The following is an 18,985-nucleotide window of genomic DNA, read 5'->3' as shown; positions in this document are numbered from 1 at the left end:
ATGGCAGAATTGCATTGCTCTTTCTGTGGACAATGCCAGCGTCAACATGGGAGACAGGAACTCTATCAAGTCAAGGGTGATGAAAGAAAACCCTTCAGTGTTCATCCTAGGTTGCCCATGCCACATAGTGCACAACAATGCCTCTGCAGCTGGTGCCGTGTACAGTGAGGTAAATTGCTCAGTTAGTCTAGTCATAGCATTATAAAGATGATGTAGTTCAAGCTCAAATAAGAAACCACATAATGTCACATAGACTATTACATGAAAGAAAATGTTAATCTGGTGTTCCTTAGGAAACCTGTCCCATTTGCGTTAGCATTCTTTAAAAAGAAAATAAATCCTTCCAGATCACAGGGTTCGATGTTGAGGACCTGGCAGTAGATGTGGGCTTTTGGTTCAAGGCTAGCACCAAACGCAAGAACATATTGGATGGTAATTCACCCATTTCAATTCTCAAGATATAGTTTGCATACAGATATAGTAATACATCGGGGTTTTTAAAAAAAAAAAATCATTGCACTGCTTGATTGCTGTAATCTATATTTTTCATCATCACAGAGTTCTGTACCTTTTGTGACACAAGCTACATGGAGACACTGCTGCATGTGAGCACAAGATGGCTTAGTTTGGAGATGGTGGTCAGTCGGATTCTACGTCTCTATAATGCACTCAGGAGTTATTTTGGAAGCATCCGTAAGTATAAGCCTAGTTTAGATGATTTTGAAACCTATTTGATGAATGATATTTCCATCTAATGTTACAATGTATCATTTTCTTTGCAAAAATGTTTTTGGTTTGTCACAAGTTGACACAGTTGCAAGGAATATGAGTGTTTCAAATCATTATTCATTTGTTTGGATGTGCCTGTTCTTTAACTCCACAGATGAGAAGCAAGCCAGGTGTGTTAGGCTGCGTGAAGTGTTTCAGGATCCAATGTCGGAGATCCATCTCCTATTCTACGAGTCGGCACTGATAATATTTACACATTTCAACCTGCTCTTCCAGCGGCAAGACCCTTGTGTCTATCTCCTTCATGAACAAGTACATAACACTTATTGTTGCATTTAGTTTGTTATTTGTAGTTGCACTCTCAAATATATTCAAAGTTATTTGTCTACTATACTATTCACTTAACTATTTTAGAGTTATTTTAGCCCTGTGCCTTAAGTAATTGTGCAAATAGGGATAATTTTCAAGGGGATATATTTTTTAGGGTAATGTGTGAGAGTCCGTATTTTCGATAACCTAAGACTTTTACTTTTATTTGTGCATTCAAGATCAGGTTTTTCATCAAGAAACTCCTGTCCAAGTTCTTGAAACCAGGAGCTTTTAGAGGGGTCAATGTGGACACAGTGGACCTCAGGGATGAGGAGAGCCAATTGCCAGGTGAATATTAGGAGTAACAAAAACAAAGGTTTTATATAAAATTTGCATTGAATCCAGGTCTTCTGTTATTCTAAGCACTAAATTATCCATACATACCTTTTAGATTCTCAGCTTGGTGTTGGCTTCACAACAAGGACGACATTAAACCGCCTAGTGGAAGCAGGTGATGTCTCCAAGGACTCTGCTAAAAAGTTCCATGTTGCAGCCAGGAGCTTTTTTGTCAAAGCAGTCGAGTATGCCACAGCTAAGCTCCCACTACATGACCCTGTGCTGGAGCATTCAAGATTTGTTGACTTCAGACAAAAAATGGATACCAGCTTGGAGGATATCCCAGCATCCATCTGGGGAGAAGCGGTCATCCGGAAAAATGAGGATGGGGAGTACCACAGGATGGACCGTCTATGAGGATTCCTTGGAAGTCTGAAGAATCGGGCAAGTGGCATTTTAAAATTCCCCAAATTATCAAAGGTTGCCCAGATTGTGTTGAGCCTGCCACACTCAAATGCGGATGCTGAGCGAACCTTTTCAGCTACTGGCCTAAACAAGACTGACACTAGGAATAGACTGTCACTTGATGGCACCCTGTCATCAATCATGACAATGAAAATGAGCAGCCTTGAACCCTGCTTCAGATACGAACCTCCTGCAGAAGTAGTGAAGCAGGCCAAAACTGCCACTGTGGCATACAACAGGCCTAATTTGTGAATCTTGTGTGTTGTGGTTTTCTGGGGGAGGTGCAGTATTATGTGTCCCTTTTGTTTTGAGATTTCTTATTGGTCTGATGTTGTTGTTTTACATGTTATTTAATCACCTTTATTTTTTTCACCTTTATCTTTATTTTTTTATAGTGCAATCAATAAATTAATTGTACATTTTGAAAAAGCGTTTCCATTATATTCTGTTTTTTTGTGCATAAATCAGGGTTTATACTAAGTAAACAAGGACTGACATTGATTTTTAAAATTAGGGTTACCAAACATTTTCTCCGCGCACACGCGCAATCTGAAATTTTACAGAGTCTCACTCCAGCCAAAGTCCCAAAGTTGGCAACCCTGATGTGGGCAGATCCTGTAGCAAAAGCGGTGGTAGCCATGGTAGCGAGAGAGAGTGACAGTCGCCCAAGCCAATCACTTTTTTCGGCCCGAACGAAAATAATGAGCAGTGTTTATTGCAGATTAAAAAGTCTAGAGTCACTCGATTTTTATACTCTCTTTTTCAGAGTACTTAAATTTTAATTACGTATTGACATATAAAGAAAGTTTAAACAAATTTGGACAAAAGTGTTTTAGATCATTCTTACCTACCCTACCTTTAAGCATAGCTTCACTTCAATCTGCCTGCTTGGCTGCTTTGCAACCCACCTTCACCACAGCTCCTGTGTCTACTGTGTCAATGTCATTCTGTTGTCATTGATGCATACTCTGAGGGGGGTTTCGCTGTCCTCCCAGTTTAAAAATGTGTGACTGTATATTATATATGTATATACTGATAGTTGATGCACAAAATCAGCACCCTGATAAAGAGGTTGACTGGCATAAAGTATTTTATGTATTTTGAAAATACAAAAATACTCATCTTAAATTTTTTTTAATACAAATTACATTAGATTTTTTCCAAAGGGTTTAAAATATAAAATAGTATTTTGTATTTCAAATACATATTTTAAATATATGTATCTGAAATACTGCCCATACCTGAGTACCACTTCTATATACGGGATGTGGAAAGCACAAGTCTCAAGTTCATTTTCAATGAGAGACACACGGAAAGCGGCAAATCAGTCCAAGTTCTAGTAGCGGGGAAGTGACAGTGTGCAAGCGATGTTCGCACACCCGAGATCCTGTCACTTGTGCGAAGTGCCTTTCAGAAGTGAGTTCAGAATGATCACATATCTCATTATCAGGTTTTTTACTGTGCAAATGTCAGTTTCATCAAACCCTTCAGTGAAGATTCAAGAAACAAAAAAACTGGATGTGGTTTTTACAGGAAAGTGTGTCTTTAATCTTCGCCGAAAGGTTTTATTAAACTTACATTTGCACAGTCAAAAAAAACCTGATAATAAGATATGTGGTGTATGTGTGGACTCATATTCAACATTTAAATTTAGATAACTATATATATATATATATATATATATATATATATATATATATATATATATATATATATATATATATATATATATATATATATATATATATATATATATATATATATAATATAATGTATAAATAAAATTCCAGTGGATCGCTAATCATCCACATGGGCAATCAATTTCAGCCTATATTATCTTAATAAAATAAGAATTTTATCTTATAACCACATCTTCTGTATTTCATTTCTTCTTTTTTTGTTGCTGTTGTTGTTAAAAAAAGGGAAAAGGAATGAATGCAAAAGTACACTGACCACATGATGTGGTGTGTAGCTTACACTGGTGACCCAGCTCTGTGAGACCGAAACGTGTTGTTCAAGCTATTCTATTGCTCTCAATCATCATCTACCAGCACACAGTATTTTTTTTTTTTGCTACTAGTCCGGAAAAAAAAACATTTTATAAAACACAGGTATGTTTTCTTCATCCATCATATATCTGTACTCATTCATAATGATCACATTGTATCATAGCTCACATGAATGTTTAATTGTATCGGTTTTACATTTTGAAATGATCAGTGATCATCATATTTTATTTATTATTGGATTTATTTCTTGCTACAATCTTTAGTGCATTTTGTTTACAGTTCCACTTCCAATTGTGATTATACATTTAAAGACTTTTTAAAAAATGTAAAGTTAAATGTTCATACAGTATTTCCATCCCACGTAAGCTATAAATGTAAGGCTAAATTGAAACTTTACCCTCAGACTTTAAACCACACATTCACATAAAATGCTGGCACACACAAAATAGCACAATAACTAGTTTAACAAATAATAATAAATAAATACTGTATTGAAAATAAATAATTAAAAAATAGATATTAATTCTAATGTATGTTTCTTTGCAGAAGATGAATGTTGATACAAAGATCACCATAAGTGAGGAAGACATTAGTTTCACTGCTGATTACAATGAAAGCTACAGTTATGAAGAGGACTGTTGTGGAGGACTTGTTTGTGATGAGAAGTCTAGCCTGCACTTTAATTCCATTTTTATTCCAGTCCTTTACTCTCTGGTGCTGGTAGTGGGGTTGGTGGTAAATGGGCTGGTTCTGGTGGTACTGTGGAAGAAAAGGCTGAGCTTGAACGTTACAGACATCTTCATCCTTCATCTGAGTATAGCAGACATTCTGCTGTTGCTGACACTGCCCTTCTGGGCTGTAGAAGCAGTGAAGGAATGGATCTTTGGAACAGCGCTCTGCAAACTGGCTGGAGCTCTGTTCAAGGTTGGCAAAATCTCTGAGGCCACTGCTTCTCCATTTTATTGTTTTATGCATATCTTCAGTGATTGAATTTTATGAATTAAAATATTCTATAGGATTGACATTCAGTTGGAGGTACATTTGTAAAAAATAAAGGGTGTTTTTTGGCAGTGATGCCATAGAAGAACTATTTTGTGTTTCCCAAAGAACTTTTAAGTGATCAGTTCTTAACATTTTAATAATCCAAAGAACTTTTTTTCCATTATAAAGAACCATTTATGCAATGAAAAATTTCTATGAATATTAAAGGTTCTTCATGGAACCACCAATGCTGATAAAGAATTTTCAATTTCAAAGGGATAGTTCACACAAAATGTTAAATTATCCCATGATTTACTCACCCTCAAGTCATCCTAGGTGTATATGACATTCTTCTTTCAGACAAATACAATCTGTTATATTAAAATATGTCATTGGCTCTTCCAAACATTATAATGGCAGTGAATGGCAGCTCAAAATTTAAAGCCTAAAAAAAGTGAATCCATTACTCTACACGTCTCCAGGGGGTTAATAAAGGCCTTCTGAGGTGAATCGATGTGTTTTTGTAAGAAAATATACACATTTAACATGTTATAAAGTAAAATATCTATCTTCCGGCAGACTGCCTTTCTTATTCAACTAACAGAAAAAAAAGTACCTGGCGCAACAATGATGTCAGACATAGCATAAGCGTTTGGATCTGCGAAAGGCCTTACACTTTTTTTGTAAGTTGAATACGGAAGGCGTATTCAAGCTTGATATTTTACTTAGTTTTAAATATGAATATTTTTCTTTCACAAACCCATCGATTCCCTTCAGAAGGCCTTTATTGTAAGTCTTCTATGCAGTTTACGTTGTAAAAACTGCAGCTTCCATGACATTATCACACGCATGCGTCGTGGTGCTGACGTGAACAGCATCGGCTGCCGTGGAACTCGAAAGCCAACGGAAACTGTGCAGGAGACTGACACAGAGGCTAGACAGAAATTGTTGAATAGTCGTTTTTTTGTTTGTTTATTTTTTTTGCTCACAAAAAATTTTCTCGTCGCTTCATAAAATTAAGATTGAACCATTGGAGTCACATGGACTATTTTAACAATGTCTTTACCATCTTTCTGGGCCTTGAAAGTGTTAATTTAATAGCTGTCTATGGAGGGGGGCCTGAGAGCTCTTGGATTTCATAAAAAATATCTTCATTTGTGATCCAAAGATGAACGAAGGTCTTGGGGGTTTGAAAAGACATGAGGGTAAGTAATTAATGACAGAATTTAAATTTTTGGGTGAACTATCCCTTTAAAACACAAGGTGTAAACAGGAATGCGTCTCCCTCGTCTACTTGTGATCTGATCAACCAAAACACATCTTAATACCAGGTGCAAACAGGGCCTGAGATGATCTTGTACTGAACCAGGAATATTGCATTAAGAATCAACTTAACGTTTGCAATTTTTCAATGTCTCATTTCTCCATCAGATAAATTTCTACTGTGGCATTTTCATGCTTTCCTGCATCAGTCTTGACCACTACCTGTCCATCGTCCACACAGTGCAGATGTCTTCTCGTAAAAAGCCCATGGTCATTCACTGTTGCTGCCTGATGGTCTGGCTCTTCTGCATTCTGCTCTCGATTCCTGAATGGATATTCCTTGTGTCCGTCAATGACAGCAGACGGGATAAAATAGAATGTGTTATGTTTTACCCCTCTTATTATTGGCCTCTGTACACTCGTCTGCTCTACCATATTTTGGCCTTTGCTCTTCCAGCCCTAATAATGCTGTTCTGTTACTCTTGTATCCTCCTGCGGCTGCGACGTGGCTACCAGGGGATGCAGAACAAGAGGGCCATCCGTGTTATTGTAGCCCTCGTACTGTCCTTCTTCATCAGCTGGACACCCTACAACATCACCCTCATCATTGACACCATAAAAAACAACAATATAAATTCCAATAACCAAATATCATGTGAAAGCACCACACCATTGAATGTAGCTTTTACAATTACTTACACATTGGGCTACTTAAACTGTTGTGTCAAGCCAGTGCTTTATATTATTTTGGGGTGAAGTTTAGCTAACTTTCGGCATCTATAATATTAACTGATTTTAATAATCCTTCTAATTTATAAGAATAGGGAAGTCCCAACAGTAACGGCAGAGGAACTGTATAGTTGGAATCACTTTCAGAATTACTTTTTTTCAGTTGAAGAATGATTTAAAAAAAACTTTAAAGAGCTTGGGCCTTTAAACTGCAGCTGACACTTATAATAAACATAGCATTATACATTAGTGTGGATGCTAATATTTATCTTTATTCTCATCTTTATAGTGATTGTTCTTGGTGTGAACAGGTCTTTAGTCTCATGACTATGCTGACATAAATATAGAGAAGTCTTTAATCTTACATTCATACACTGTTTTTCTCTTTGCACATATAGCAGCTACTTAAGGTTATGTTTTACATTTCCCAAGCATACTTGATTCCTTGCAGCTCACACATTTTGGAGATAAAACAAGTTTTGATTGGATAAAAATAGATTGCTCGCTAACCCTTGGCAGATTTGTCCAATGGATCAGACTTTTTAAAAAGAGCGAGCAGCTGAATGATGATCACAATTTGCTGTAACTTTTTTTGTTGTTGCCTTTTTAAAATCTATACAGTACTTGTCATGTAAAGCAGAACTGCAAATGTGTATATTGATTCTAACTGTCTTCATATATATTAAAATGCTATTTAAACTTTCTATTAGTATTATATTAATTCTGAGACTACATTTTCTGACTGCCACTCCTCTCATTAAATTGCAATGAATTACTCATCTGAAGACCCAGTAACAGTCATTTAGGGCAGCTGAGTTTACACCTCTACTCACTGAATCGAAGTCACAGCTTTGCCTTCACGCTGCACACATCATGTCTATGTTTGGAAGCACCTAGGTGTGTCAGTAGATGTTCACCATAATAAGGCTGACCAAGACATCTCACAGATCCAACCTCACAGACCAGCATCTGGTCTCTGTATTGAAAGTGGCCATGGCAAAAGACATTGGGCCTCATTCATGAAACACGAGCAGTTCTGGCATAAATTTTTGGATTCATGTTTTCTCAAAATATATAGTTAAAATATTCTCAAAATATATAGATAAAATATTCTCAAAATGTTAGTTAGTACGAAATAAATGTACACCTGCTGTTCACATTGAAATTATGCGCGCACTAAATAACTTTACATGACATACTTGGGTCCTGTCGTCATCATCTATATGGGCTGCATCTTGACATTGATTGGTTTGTAAACGGACATGCGTCTGATGTCAGCGTCTTTGACAAGAATGAATGAACAGATGCATATCGTTGCCACTAGTGAACAGTGTGCATTGCTTGACTATTTCTTTTCGTTTCTAATGGTTTTGTTTAAAAGTGGACATTTCAAGCTGTCTATACACATTTTTCTCATGTATGTGAGGCAAGTAGCCTGCTGAGTTTTGATTTATTTATGAGACAAGTTCAGGAGCAATGCAAGTGATCGCTCCGGCGCCTCCATGTCATTATTGTTATCTGCTATAGCCTATTTGCTTCTTATTTATTAAATCCAGGTAATTGGCTGATGAAACATTGATTAAAATTAAGGTACAATTTATACAAAGGTAAAAGAAAGGTTTTGTCAAAATTATTTCTGACCTTGTCTTCTGACATATTGCACATCTTTTCACTTTTCATAATCAATATAGCCTAGATGAAATTAAAAAATAACAATATTTAAACATAAACAGGAACTTCCTGTAAATGGTCTGAAAGTCCGAACTATACAGAAAATGCTTTCACATTAGAAACGATTCAAACCTTTGTTCAGTTTGATCCGGACAGAGACTACCTCTTTTCGTAGAACCAAATTTCGTCTGCTTGGTCCGGACCATGGTCTGGGGGAGGTTTCAGACCTGTAATTTTGATTCAGACCAAACTGAAAAGTTTGAAAATCCGGAACGAACAAGGTAAGTGTGAAAGGGTCCTTAATTTGATCAGACTATAATATGTAGTCTTGGTCCGGATCAAACTGAACAAAGGTTTGGTTCGTTTCTAGTGTGAAAGCATTTTCTGTATGGTTCAGACTTTCAGACCATTTACAGGAAGTTCTTGTTTATGTTTAAATATTATAATGTTATTTTAAAATTTCATTTAGGCTATATTGATTATGAAAACTGCAAAGATGCGCAATATGTCAGAAGACAGAAGGTCAGAAATTATTTTGACCACTTTATTAAGTTTTGTAGAAAGCTTTTCTTTACAGTGAATTTTCATTTAGTATAAATTGTATCTTAATTTTAATCAATCAATCAGCCATTGCGCTTCATGCGCACTCTCTTTCGCATTCCAAGTCAGCCAGCTAGGTCACATCCAGTGCGCAATAGCAACTATGGCGTTTTTCACTTGGTCGCTTCAAGATGTACCAAGGATTACGGTTAATTACGTGAGTCGAGTCATCCAAACATACATCGACAACCAAGAAGGAGAAGGGCTTCAAGCTATACGTTTCAAGCTACACACTCGAGTATGGGGAGTAACTGTGAAGTTGTCCCTCCGGATAGCGACAAGCCATTTTCGCCTGATTTCCACGTCAGATAGAAATCTTGTACTTACTCGAGGCTTGACACAGAGGTACACAACAATGTTCAGCTGCAGTGTTGTTGGTTCGCTGAAATTTAAACGTTTTCTTAAACATATCGTTATCACTTTGTGGAAAAAAAATCACCTCAGCAGTTTGATAACTGAAATAGCGTAGCTGGTGGAGATTTTTGTGGAAGTACGTAATTGCCTGCATGTGCATATAGCGCATTGCCTGGATTTAAAGGGTAACTAAACCCCTGCTCAGAGCTTAACTCCACCTACTGGCAAATTTTGAAGAATGCTGGAAAAGTGGGCAGAGCCCAGCGGAGACAGAGGGGACGAACCGAGGGCGGGACTGAGCGGAGGGTGTGCACCTGAGACCCGCAGTGACGGATTGATTGACAGCTGTCAGACTTGCGAGTCGCAAAGATGGAGAATGACTGGAGTGACGCCAGCTTTGCAACAGAGCAGTCATTCTCCTACCTTCACCTGAATTAGAGGAGGGTGGATTGTCTGTAGACACAAACCCGGAGCCTTATCAATGCGAGCCGCAGCTCAAACTGCGTTAACTCCCGATGCCGACGATGCAAGTGAAGCAGCCGCGCAAGAGAACTGACCTAATCTATCTGCGTCCGCGGCAACCACTTGCGTGTCAGGGTTTGAAAGCGCGTCTCATGTATAAAAATTATCTGTACATATGACGGGCGGCAATAATATCGCAAGAAAAGCCTGACGTGTACTGACAACTGCATTATTTAACCGTATTTTCTTCAATACAATGTTAAAGCAAGTGTCAAGTCAGTTTCATTCATAATGTTTCTACTTCATGTAATATGACAGTTCATACTGGAGTGAAGCCGTTCTCATAGTGTGATTGGGTGAAACATTTCTGAGGGCGTGGTGAGCTCGTGCCAGGGGCGCGGATAGTGAGCCGTTGGAAGTACCATCCTACGTCACGATGTACCACAACGTCCAATGGGAAAATTCAACTGCAGTAGCCACCGTTCAACCTTAAGAGGGCAGCACTTTGGCGGTTTTACACCATATTTTATAGAATTAAAACACTTTATACTCAAATGTCAAAACATTTACTCGAATCAATGAACAGCATTAATAAAGCCCCAGTATTACAGATCATTAACTAAAAAAAGTTGGTTTAGGGTTTAGTTACCCTTTAATAAATAAGAAGCAAATAGGCTATAGCAGACAACAATCGTGACATGGAGGCACCGGAGCGATCACTTGCATTGTCTTCACTGTATAAATTAAATATACATTAATACAAATACTTTAGCTAAAATAATGTTTTTAATAGCGTCAAATTTAATTTTAATTTAACAACGTTTGAACTATTTTCTGTTCCCTTTCAGTCGGTCACGTTCGACGTACGTCGGAACTGACCGACGAATTGGGATCTGATCTCAGAGACCAATCTACTTCGAGTGTATTAAAAACGAGCCAATGGAGATTGGCATGCGATCCACGCATTCCACGCACCGCCCCGCAGCGCGGGTATAAATAAGGAAGTGGAATGCTTGATCATTGCTTTCTACTTCGGAGCCGAACAGTGAATGCTTCCTGTTTCTACGAAGAGTGTTTTACAAGACGAGTCTCGTGAGAGGATCTGCTGCTTCCAGTGCGGGTGTGACGGCGCGTCAGCGAGTGCCACTTCAGACGGAGATCAGCTGTTGGTTCGCTGGGCGTTTTCCACTCTGAGTGCACACACAGGCTTGCACCTTTGTACTGTGTGGTGCCGCGGTCATCTCCCTGAGTGCTTCAGCACATAAAAGAGCAGTTTCCTTTCTAAAAGAGCAACACGGTTTGACCCTGCGTCTTTTTCAAGATGTCATTCAAACCGTGTGTTTCTGGATGCGGTCGATATCTGTCCCCAGCTGACGGTCACGTTCGTTGTCTCACGTGTTTGGGCGTTCAGCACGCTGAGGCAGCGTTCGTGAATGACTCATGTTCCCATTGCGGGAACATGACCATCGCAGTTTTACTGTCCAGACTCCATTACCTCGAAAGAGGCGGAGCACCTTTGCACATCCCCCGATCTAGTGGTCCTCCCGCTGCAAAGCAGAGGGCTGCTACTTTGGCTGATGGCCTTGGTGGGGACCTGAGGGTTACTGTGAGGGCTTCCCCGACGGGTCAAATGGCTCCTCGGGCCCCTCCCCCCTCCGCTGCGCCGGTGGAGCTTCCAGAAGAGCGCGCTGGCCTCCCCCGGGAGGTCCCAGGCGTTTCTTTTGGGGCTCCGGCTGAGGACATGCTGTCGATTGCAGCATCGGGGGACGAGCTAATGGGCTCTGAGGATGAAGATTCGGCTGCGCTGCCCCCTTCGGGTGTGACAGCGTTGCCCGTGTCTGACCCAGAGCTTACGGCTATGCTTTCCCGGGCCGCCGCGAGTGTCGGGCTCGAGTGGAACCCTCCACCGTGTCCCGAACCCTCGCGGTTGGACGATTGGTTTCTCGGGACGGCCCGTGCTGGTTCTCAGCGCCCCGCCCCGGTTCCTTTCTTCCCGGAAGTGCATCAGGAGATCACGAAATCGTGGGTAGCGCCTTACAACGCTCGCTCACGGTCGACTGACTCCTCCGTCCTCACTACCCTCGATGGTGGTGCGGCTAAGGGCTACGTGGGAATCCCCCCAGTCGAGCGGTCTGTGGCGATGCAACTGTGTCCCAAGACCGCTGCAGACTGGCGGGGTGCCCCGCGTCTCCCCTCCCGGGCGTGTAAGTTCTCGTCCGGTCTCACGGGCAGGGCTTACACCGCCTGCGGGGAAGCCGCACCATCTCTGCATGCCATGGCGCTCCTGCAGGTCCACCAGGCCAAGGCGCTAAAGGAATTGCACGAGGGTAGTTCCGACCAGGGTGTTATGCGGGAACTGCGTGCGGCGACTGACCTCGCTCTCCGGGCGACGAAAGTCACTGCACGCTCCCTGGGTCGGGCGATGTCCACACTAGTGGTCCAGGAACGCCACCTGTGGCTGAACCTGGCAGACATGCGTGATTCCGACAAGGTCCGGTTTCTCAACGCCCCTGTCTGTCAGGCCGGCCGGTCCCCCTGCGTCCGCCTCCGCCCCTGCGAAGCCCAAGCAGCAGCCTCCACCGGGAAAGCAGGGTGCCGGACGTAAGGGAGGCGCCCAACCCGCTCAGGGCCCCGCTAAACCAGCCGGCAAGCGCAAGGGGAAGCGGCCCTGAGACGGGCAGCCCAGGGAAGACGGGAGCTGCTCTGAGGGAGATGATGTCCGCATCCTTCTCCCACCCCCCGGAGGAGGACCGGGGGGCTCTGACTGGTGTAACATCTCTGCCGCTGGCTCTCCGGAGTCCAGCGGTACCCACATCTTCAATAAAAGAGCAGTTTCTATTTTCCCTGGGCCCCAAGAGGGCCAGGTTGGCAGTGCGCGACGCCCCCGGGCCTTGCCACTCCTTTCCTCCCCTCTCCCCCTCGCCAGGGGGCAGCAGTGTGGGCACCGAGAACGCCCCCGGGCCTTCTCACCCACACTCTGCCCCACCCTGGAATATTGAGACAACACTCCGGGCCGCCTCTGGGCCTCCCGAGTCGGGTCTGTCTATTCCACTTCGCTGCCCCACCCCGGGTACGTCTGTGGTGCCGTTGGTCCCGCTTGTACGGCCTCTGGGGGCTTGGCTTCAGCTCCCCAGGCCGTCTCGCTGGCTCATCCGTACCATCAGACTCGGCTACGCGATTCAGTTTGCTCGCCGGCCTCCCAAGTACAGGGGCATCCTCTTCACCTCCGTGCAGAGCAGCGATGCCCAGGTCTTGCGGTCAGAGATCGATGTCCTACTGGCGAAGGACGCGGTCGAGCCGGTTCCTCCAGCCGATATGAAGGCGGGGTTCTACAGCCCCTACTTCATTGTACCCAAGAAAGGGGGTGGGTTACGGCCAATCTTGGACCTGCGTATCCTGAATCGGGCCCTGCAAAAGCTCCCGTTCCGGATGCTAACGCAGAAACGCATTTTCGAATGCATCCGTCCCCAAGATTGGTTCGCAGCGATCGACCTGAAGGACGCGTACTTTCATGTCTCTATCCTTCCTCGACACAGACCGTTCCTACGTTTTGCGTTCGAGGGGAAGGCATATCAGTACAAAGTCTTGCCCTTCGGACTGTCCCTGTCGCCTTGCGTCTTCACGAAAGTCGCAGAGGCAGCCATTGTTCCGCTCAGAGAACGCGGCGTTCACATCCTCAACTATCTCGACGACTGGCTTATACTCGCCCAGTCTCGGGAGCAGTTGTGCGAACACAGGGACATGGTGCTCAGTCACCTCAGCCTGTTGGGCCTTCGGGTCAACCGAGAGAAGAGCAAACTCTGTCCCACGCAGAGGATCTCTTATCTCGGTATGGAGCTGGATTCGGTCAGTCAGACTGCGCGCCTCACGGAAGAGCGGGTCCGGTCGGTGTTGAACTGCTTGAATTCGTTCAAGAGCAGGACGGCGGTCCCACTGAAATTTTTTCAGAGGCTCCTGGGGCATATGGCATCTGCAGCCGCGGTAACGCCGCTCGGATTGCTTCATATGAGACCACTTCAACACTGGCTTCATGGCCGAGTCCCGAGGTGGGCGTGGCAGAGCGGCCAGTACCGGGTCCCAGTGACTCCTTACTGCCGCCAAACTTTCAGCCCATGGTCCGACGCTTCGTTTCTCCGGGCCGGGGTGCCCTTAGAACAAGTGTCCAGGCATGCTGTGCTCTTCACGGATGCCTCCTCCACGGGCTGGGGGGCCACGTACAACGGGCATGCAGTTTCAGGTCTGTGGACGGGACCTCAATTGCATTGGCATATCAATTGCCTCGAGTTGTTAGCGGTACACTTGGCACTGCGCCGCCTCAAGGGGCCGCTACGTGGCAAGCATGTACTGGTCCGTACGGACAGCACTGCGGCCGTTGCGTACATCAACCGTCAGGGTGGTCTACGCTCCCGTTGCATGTTCCAACTTGCCCGCCACCTCCTCCTTTGGAGTCAGAAGCATCTGAGGTCGCTTCGTGCCATTCACATCCCAGGTGCGCTGAACCAGACAGCCGACGAGCTCTCTCGCCAGTCGACACCTCCGGGGGAGTGGCGACTCCATCCCCAGGCGGTCCAGCTGATATGGGACCTCTTCGGAGCCGCACAGGTAGACCTGTTTGCCTCTCCGGACTCGACCCATTGCCAGTGGTACTATTCCCTGACCGGGGGCACCCTCGGCACGGATGCACTGGCGCACAGCTGGCACCGGGACCTGCGCAAATATGCGTTTCCCCCAGTGAGCCTTCTTGCACAGACCCTGTGCAAGGTCAGGGAGGACGAGGAGCAGGTCTTGTTAGTTGCGCCCTACTGGCCCAACCGGACCTGGTTCCCAGAACTAACTCTCCTCGCGACAGCCCCTCCTTGGCCGATCCCCCTAAGGAGGGACCTTCTTTCTCAGGGACGGGGCACTCTATGGCACCCGCGTCCAGACCTCTGGAAACTCCATGTCTGGTCCCTGGATGGGACGCGGAGGTTCTAGGTGGTCTACCACAGGCAGTGGTGGACACCATCTCTTCTGCTAGAGCCCCCTCTACGAGGCGCCTCTACGCTTTGAAGTGGAACCTGTTCGTTGAATGGTGCTCTTCCCCACCGGGAAGACCCCTGAAGGTGTTCGGTTAGTGTCGTGCTTTCTTTCCTGCAAGATGGGCTGGAGCGAAGGCTGTCTCCCTCCACCCTCAAAGTGTACGTCGCAGCAATAGCGGCGTATCACGACGCAGTCGAAGGTAAGTCCGTAGGAAAGCACGACTTAATCGTCAGGTTCCTCAGAGGTGCGAGGAGGCTAAATCCTCCTCGTCCAAACTCGTTACCCTCTTGGGACTTAGCTCTAGTGCTCAGACCACTTCAGAGCCCTCCCTTTGAGCCTTTGCAGTCTGTGGAGCTTAAAATCCTGTCAATGAAGACAGTGCTTCTGACGGCATTGGCCTCCATCAAGAGGGTAGGGGACCTGCATGCACTTTCGGTCAACGAATCGTGCCTAGAATTCGGGCCGGCCTACTCTCACGTTGTCCTGAGACCCCGGCTTGGATACGTGCCCAAAGTTCCTACCACTCCCTTCCGGGACCAGGTAGTGAACCTGCAAGCGCTGCCTTCGGAGGAGGCAGACCCAGCCCAGGCTTTGTTATGTCCCATCCGCGCTCTCCGCGCTTACGTCGACCGGACTCAAAGCTTTCGGACCTCAGAGCAACTCTTCGTCTGTTACGGAGGCCAGCAGAAGGGAAAGGCTGTCTCCAAGCAGAGGTTAGCCCACTGGATAGTGGATGCTATCGTCTTGGCTTACCAGTCCCAAGACGTGCCTTGCCCGTTCGGGTTGCGAGCACACTCAACAAGGAGTGTTGCTTCTTCCTGGGCGCTGGCTCAAGGCGCCTCGCTGACAGATATATGTAGAGCTGCGGGCTGGGCGACACCTAACACGTTCGCTAGATTCTATAGCCTCCGTGTAGAGCCGGTATCTTCCCGCATCCTCGCCCCCAGTGGCCAGTAGCGCTAAGTGCCTGTTCTAAGTGTCGGCTTGCAACGCCACTCCCGCCCTCTGGGCCGGATACGTGCGTCTATTTTTCTCCAGTTGTGTGCTAACAATGGCTAACCCTGTCGAGCTCCTCCGTCACCCATGCGGTGCCAGACGTTGCGGCCGTCTGACGCCAGGCCTGCACCCGTATGGTTGTGATACGTGTGTGTAGGCTGGGTTCCATATGTAGCGGTCCCCTCACGGCTACCCCATATGTGTATTCTTCCACGGTACCAGCTACCCTACTCGGCTAGCCTCGTGTCTTTCCCTTGACAGAGCCCGCTCTGTCGTCTCTGGGCGTGTTCTTTCCCCCCTGGGACCAGGCTGGAACCACCCCAGAGACTGCCATATGTTGCACTACCCTGCCAGGTTAGTCCTTATGTGTATTCTGCCACCTAGCCTTCTACGAAGGACGTGGCTCCGCAGCGTACCATCTCCCGAGACGGGCACGCTTTCCCAACGTTATCCAATAGTCACACTGAGTGGGTCTTGCAGAAACAGCAGTGACTGACCTCCCTGCTTGGAGCCCTGACTTCCGTACCATCTAAGACGGTCCAGTGCGCTCAAGCAGGACGCTGGAAGGGCCAGCGCCCTGGAGTTTTGGTAGGGATCCCAATTCGTCGGTCAGTTCCGACGTACGTCGAACGTGACCGACTGAAAGGGAACGTCTCGGTTACGTATGTAACCCTCGTTCCCTGAAGGAGGGAACGGAGACGTACGTCCCGTCGCCAGGTGCTGTGCTTCCGCTAGGGGGCCGAGTCACTAGTTCGGCTCCTCAGCAGAAAAAAGCAATGATCAAGCATTCCACTTCCTTATTTATACCCGCGCTGCGGGGCGGTGCGTGGAATGCGTGGATCGCATGCCAATCTCCATTGGCTCGTTTTTAATACACTCGAAGTAGATTGGTCTCTGAGATCAGATCCCAATTCGTCGGTCAGTTCCGACGTACGTCTCCGTTCCCTCCTTCAGGGAACGAGGGTTACATACGTAACCGAGACGTTTATAAATGATAAATTAAATAATTCATTTTTGTTCAATAAATATGCTGTCATTAAAATATGTTCATATAGAAATATATTTTAAAAATATAGTAACAAAATAATTTTAAAAAGTAAAGATTCTGAAAGCATTGAAGGAGATCCCATAATAATTTAATATAGATTTACAGCAGTACAAATAAATGATCATATCATTATATGTGATTAATATCCTTTTTTTAATGATGGTTTCATTATAAATATGGTGATTATCTCTAAGGTGGACACCCAACTTAATAAATGACATGTCAACAAATGGAAAAGTCAGCGAGCTATTTACTATCCTGTTAAATATGGTGCCCATGGTGCCTTTTGCCCCAACAGCAGGGCTGCCTTTTACCCCAAATACCATACTTTTGCTAATTCTTCCATTATTGAAAAACTGTTGCACACTTGCATTTGTATTTTCGAGTCTTTCACATAGCCTACTTTATGGATTCTATTTTTGACAGCTTGCAGACCCAGTTTTATTTATTCATTTTTTTCAAATGTGTTTGTATAAAAGTGAACAGTACAGTAACGCTTGTTTGTGATAATTGGCCAACACAATAGGAAGTTTACCAGTTATATAAGGACATTGCAACAAAACATTTAATCCCCCAAGTTTTTCAAATAAAAAACATGGGATGATATTAAATACACTCATAAAATACTCACTCACTGATAAAAAAAATTAATTAAAAAAACAACGTTTTTTTAAGCAATACATTTTTAAAGCCAAGTTAATATAATAGCGTTTTAATAAAAAATAAAAAAAATTAAATATGAAAAACTTTAATAGATTTTCGATGTTGATAAATGTGGCGTCATCACAGTCTGAGAAAACGGTCCATTATATCAGTTAATATGGCAGTTATGGAGCAACAATGCAAAGCTTTGCAAAGTTTCTGTCCTGAAACAACAGGACACACAACAAGAAGATTGTTGGGTTGACGGCGATACTTTGGCGACATCTATAGACTTTTCTGTGCAGAGACTGAGTGCGATTTTTCCATTGAGATTTGCTTTTTCAAGGAGTTTGGAGAGTTTCGTTGTATTATTTGTTGCTCATTTATTCATTTTAATTTGTGTTGACCAATTTCTCTATTTCTTTGAGGATTTTTATTTGAGTTTATAAGATATTGATTTTGTTCAAGGAGAGTTTTATTTTTAAGTTTAAAGTTTGGATATTCGTTTTGATGGCCCACAGCATAGAGACAGGACAGGGTGAGTGTTCAAATGTTTTATTTCTTTATTATCGCTCTAGTGTTAGTATGTTATGCTATTATTGTTTGTACAAACAGATGTAATTTTGTCACAGGCCTGGCTCCGAGGAAGAAGACGCAAGAGGAAGCACATCCCTCCACCTCTTATGACAGGCTTGCAAAACGCAGTTGCAAAGGTCAGGCTTGTGCTTAATATGCGTCCAGAAGAGTTAATTCCGAAATTGCTTGATAAAAATTAGTACAGGTTTCACAGCAAAAGATGTGTACCGGGGCCTGAAGGCTAGTATTTTTTTAATTACTCTGTAACTGCTCTTTTACTTGCTAAAAAAGTCGACGACAGAATGCATATATATTGTGTACAACAGATTTTTCAGCAAAGTTTGAATCATGTTGATCATTTAAGAGGCCTTAGAAACGTGTGTATCAAATATGACACAGTAGGCTTTATATGGTTAAAGAAGCATTCTAACATATTTTATTAGTCATTGACATTTTGTTGTGATATCTTACATGTTGCAGGACGGCCGCAGAAGGCATACAAAAAGGGGGGTTTGCTGGGACAAAGCGGTTTCGGATCTGTGTATGCCGGGACCCACCGATCGATTGCCAGTAAGCTTTCAGCTGAGCATCTGAAATAAATGATCCTATTATTATCATCCATGTAGTGACATGTATCTCTTTGTAGGTTGCGATCAAATATGCCACTAAAGATGAGGATATCGTGGACCTTGAAGTTGTAAGTTATCATCTTATTGGTCTGTCTGCATACACGCATACATCAGCATTCAGTCGTATACCAATAGAGATATTGGAGCATGTTTTTTTTTTCTGAATT

General features: G+C 44.0%; 1 protein-coding gene across 1 annotated transcript; it reads left to right on the top strand.

Moving 5' to 3' along the window:
- Positions 1-3,789: 3,789 nt before the first annotated feature.
- LOC307126275 (C-X-C chemokine receptor type 3-like) lies at positions 3,790-7,525 on the top strand. Its single transcript, XM_079816740.1, has 3 exons — positions 3,790-3,950; positions 4,395-4,772; positions 6,261-7,525. Exons 2-3 carry the CDS (start codon positions 4,398-4,400, stop codon positions 6,846-6,848), a joined length of 963 nt encoding a protein of 320 aa, XP_079672866.1. The 5' UTR covers positions 3,790-3,950; positions 4,395-4,397; the 3' UTR covers positions 6,849-7,525.
- Positions 7,526-18,985: the final 11,460 nt, after the last annotated feature.

Source organism: Gobio gobio (genome assembly GCF_949357685.1).
Source record: "Gobio gobio genome assembly, chromosome: 5".
Classification (NCBI taxonomy): domain Eukaryota; kingdom Metazoa; phylum Chordata; class Actinopteri; order Cypriniformes; family Gobionidae; genus Gobio; species Gobio gobio.
This window is presented reverse-complemented; position numbering and strand designations above follow the sequence as displayed.

What these genes read in the sequence shown, in the direction of transcription:
- LOC307126275 (XM_079816740.1), top strand. Translation starts at nt 4,398, where the DNA reads ATGAATGTTGATACAAAGATCACCATAAGTGAGGAAGACATTAGTTTC. An exon ending in TGGCTGGAGCTCTGTTCAAG is followed by an intron (nt 4,773 to 6,260) that starts GTTGGCAAAATC and finishes TTTCTCCATCAG; the next exon opens with ATAAATTTCTACTGTGGCAT.